The sequence below is a fragment of the Musca autumnalis genome, unplaced genomic scaffold (genome assembly GCF_047663935.1).
Source record: "Musca autumnalis isolate F117 unplaced genomic scaffold, ASM4766393v1 scaffold_4, whole genome shotgun sequence".
NCBI classification, from domain to species: domain Eukaryota; kingdom Metazoa; phylum Arthropoda; class Insecta; order Diptera; family Muscidae; genus Musca; species Musca autumnalis.
Window position 1 is genome coordinate 99147514 of NW_027411977.1, and position 4140 is coordinate 99151653.

Sequence of the window (4140 nt, forward strand, 5' to 3'; positions counted from 1 at the left end):
GGTTTGGTCCACACTTTACACATCCCAATATATCTGCCAGATATAGATCAATTACGAATAATTTCACTTTAAGACCTGCTCTCGAATTACTGTGATTTTTGTTGAAGAAACATAAACGTTAAAAGTTTTTTTCAAGGAGCAGGTCCATACTTTTTGAGAAAACATACGGAAAGATTTAAAAACCATCTATGGTACCATATGTAGTGACTGGAGAGCACCATAACTCTCGGATTGATCAACACATTTGGTCCAAAATTTGGCCTTCGTAATTTTTTGTCCAATCTTAGTTTTAGTTCAAAGATGAGCAATACTGGTCCAAAATTACCGGTACTTCCCCAATATTTAAAAAAATTTCACTAAAATGGTATGCACGATATCTCTTGAACGGGGCAACCAATTTTGTCCAAAAATGGATCATATAGGTCCTATCATTAGGGTACCTCCCCCACAAAATTTCAACATTGGAGTCTAAGTTCAGCTTATGGTCTGCTCAGACATCCTTTGGAAATGTACATATATCGATGCCGTTCATTGTGGTTCTGTTTACAGAGATATTATATTTTCCGTGGACAAGTCCATGCTTCCTAGACTGATGGTATATCTCTGTTGGCAAAACCGACTGATTCTTTTCTACTTGTTACATCCAAATTGTATAAAATCAAATATCATTATCAGATATTGATATAGGCATAAATCTTGCATATACTGTTTTTATATGCAATCACCGTCCAAGTGTCCGTATTTTTATGATATAATTTCAGAATACCCTGGTTCAGCAGAATATTCTACCCAAGGGAGGATCTTCATCATATTCGAACTTACTTTACACCATACTCGCACACCAAAGAATTCCTTGCAAAGCACAGGTACAGGAACATTTTTTTATTTCCTTGCACTTCGGGGCATTTATTCTTCTTTAATATAAATAAAAGGACATTGAAAACAATACCAACTACCGCTTTATATCACATTCTGGGTTTATTTATTTTTTTAAGAATTTTTATGAAGACCGCAAAGAAAACAAATACACATTTATTTGAACGAGTAGACAAGTTGCGGTTTTGTAACATTTTTGATTACAAAGGATTTTATTGACTCAACTTAAGCTCATACATTAAATTGAATTGAATGACATGGACAAACTCGTGCTGCTTCTTCCATCACTTAGCAATAACTCAGAGACGAGAAAGATACAATCAAAAATAAACTTAAATAAGGATGTTTGCTAGCGTATGGCTCGGCGATGGGGTGTTGTTATTTCACAGTGATTAGATATTTACTTTGGCATCCCCTTTTTAATTTAAAAACAAGCCAAACAAACAAACCGAAGATAAACCATAACGTTGTGTTGCTCTATTTACCAAATGAAAGGACAATTCTGTCCATCATTTCTTGGAAGATGAACAAGTCATGGATGACAATGCCATTTTCGATTCCCGTAATCATAATGAAGTTGCCCATATTAAAGTTAATGCTAGGTCCGACTACTTTACTCTGTTCTGTATTAAAAGACAATGATGATTTTGCTTAACTATAGTATAAAGTACGAGTCACATTGTTGTACCCCATGATCTTTAGGGATTTGTTTTAAGGAATTGCATTTTACGCTTGTTTGACTTGATGTGGTTTATTGTGTCACTTTTAACGTTTCCCGACTCATGCTCTTAAAATACTAAGAAATGTATGGCAAATGAATATTTTCTTAAATAAAACAATGGCGGAAAACAGTACCTCCAAGAAAGAGAAGCACTTGGATTTTGTTTGAAATATTTAAAAACATAAGAAAAACAAATTTATTTGATAACAAATTCTGTAATATATCATCATCTAATATAAACACAAGTTAAATTTATAATAAAACGTCAGGGATTACAACAAAATCATGGCTACTGCATTAATGGTTGGATGTGTCACGACGTTTTCGGTACTTCAAACGCCGCACAGTTTTGTATTCATAACCATCGGCACCCAAAACAGCTGAATCTTGAGGTTCTTCCTCAGATTTTACTTCAGCGACAACTTCGGTAACTTCTTCCTCAGCAGGTGGCAAATATTCGTTGGCAATTTCAGAGACATCGCGACGTTGGCGGTATTTCAAGCGACGAACGGTTTTGTATTCATAACCATTGGCACCCAAAACAGCTGAGTCTTGAGGTTTTTCCTCAGATTTATCTTCTGCGACAGCTTCGGTAACTTCTTCCTCAGCAGGTGGCAAATATTCGTTGGCAATTTCAGAGACATCACGGCGTTTGCGGTACTTCAAACGACGAACGGTTTTGTATTCATAACCATCGGCACCCAAAACAGCTGAATCTTGAGGCTCTTCCTCAGATTTTACTTCAGCGACAGCTTCGGTGACTTCTTCTTCAGCAGGTGGCAAATATTCGTTGGCAATTTCAGAGACATCACGGCGTTTGCGGTATTTCAAGCGACGAACGGTTTTGTATTCATAGCCATCGGCGCCCAAAACAGATGAATCTTGAAGTTCTTCCTCAGATTTAACTTCAGCAATGGCTTCAGTAACTTCTTCCTCAGCTGGTGGCAAATATTCGTTGGCAATTTCAGAGACATCGCGACGTTTGCGGTACTTCAAACGACGAACGGTTTTGTATTCATAACCATCGGCACCCAAAACGGCTGAATCTTGAGATTCTTCCTCAGATTTTACTTCAGCGACAGCTTCGGTAACTTCTTCCTCAGCAGGTGGCAAATATTCGTTGGCAATTTCAGAGACATCACGGCGTTTGCGGTACTTCAAACGACGAACGGTTTTGTATTCATAACCATCGGCACCCAAAACAGCTGAATCTTGAGGCTCTTCCTCAGATTTTACTTCAGCGACAGCTTCGGTGACTTCTTCTTCAGCAGGTGGCAAATATTCGTTGGCAATTTCAGAGACATCACGGCGTTTGCGGTATTTCAAGCGACGAACGGTTTTGTATTCATAGCCATCGGCGCCCAAAACAGATGAATCTTGAGGTTCTTCCTCAGATTTAACTTCAGCAATGGCTTCAGTAACTTCTTCCTCAGCTGGTGGCAAATATTCGTTGGCAATTTCAGAGACATCACGGCGTTTGCGGTATTTCAAGCGACGAACGGTTTTGTATTCATAGCCATCGGCGCCCAAAACAGCTGAATCTTGAGGTTCTTCCTCAGATTTAACTTCAGCAATGGCTTCAGTAACTTCTTTCTCAGCTGGTGGCAAATATTCGTTGGCAATTTCAGAGACATCACGTCGTTGACGGTACTTCAAACGCCGTACAGTCTTATACTTATATCCTTCATCATTTAGGATGGTCGTTTCAGCATTATCGATAGGTTCACTACCAGACACATCGGTAATTTCGCTTTGCAGCCTTAACCCGTTGTTATAAGGGATAATTGCAGCAGAAGCCAATGTTGCAAGACCTAATAAGCCAAAAATTTTCTAGAAAAAATTAAAGTAAAATTTTGTTATTAACTTTTTTGTTACCGTTGTTATTGTATATGTGAATTGCTACAAACCATTTTTACTAAGTCTTTCAAAATCAAGTGATATGTTTAAGAAGTGAACACCAATTGCTGAATGATTTCGTTGATTCAATTAATGGTTTATATATAATTAATTTCTTAATGGGAAGAACAAAACCGGAAGATAAAGATGAAGACTTCGTAAGTACTTATGTACGTGTGTACATGTTTTTTCGTACCAAGCAAATCGCAAAATCTCAGTACTCTTAATTGTATCAGTTTGTCATGTGAAGTGTGATTGATAATTTAGCAAAGTTGTCAGATCCATGGAGAACAACTTTTATGTGTAGAAGTGTAAAATTAAAAAGGAATATTTAATTGCAAATTCATTTTTCTTAAAAAAAATCTTTTTTGAGCACACCAACTATCAGTTTTACAATAAATAAAGATGGTCTTGTAATTTCTGATACATAAGTACACTACTTGAACCCCTGTACAAGTTCCGATATAAGTTTATGTATATACATGTAGATACATATAGCGGTTCTACATCTACAGAGTAGTTTTCGAACTCAAATGTGTCAATTGACGAATAACAACACTTTTATGAATATAGACAAGAAAACATGTGCATATTCAGGCTATACTTACGCGTTGTTATTGGGAAATTTGTGGTGTAGGTCAAACGAA

At 36.9% G+C, this 4140-nt stretch overlaps 1 protein-coding gene across 1 annotated transcript; it reads right to left on the bottom strand.

The window, feature by feature from the left end:
- Positions 1–1769: 1769 nt before the first annotated feature.
- Positions 1770–3549, bottom strand: LOC141402362 (uncharacterized). The gene is made up of 2 exons (XM_073983354.1): positions 3505–3549; positions 1770–3427 (listed from the first exon to the last, which is right to left on the bottom strand). Exons 1-2 carry the CDS (start codon positions 3505–3507, stop codon positions 1895–1897), a joined length of 1536 nt encoding a protein of 511 aa, XP_073839455.1. The 5' UTR covers positions 3508–3549; the 3' UTR covers positions 1770–1894.
- Between the last annotated feature and the right edge of the window lie 591 nt (positions 3550–4140).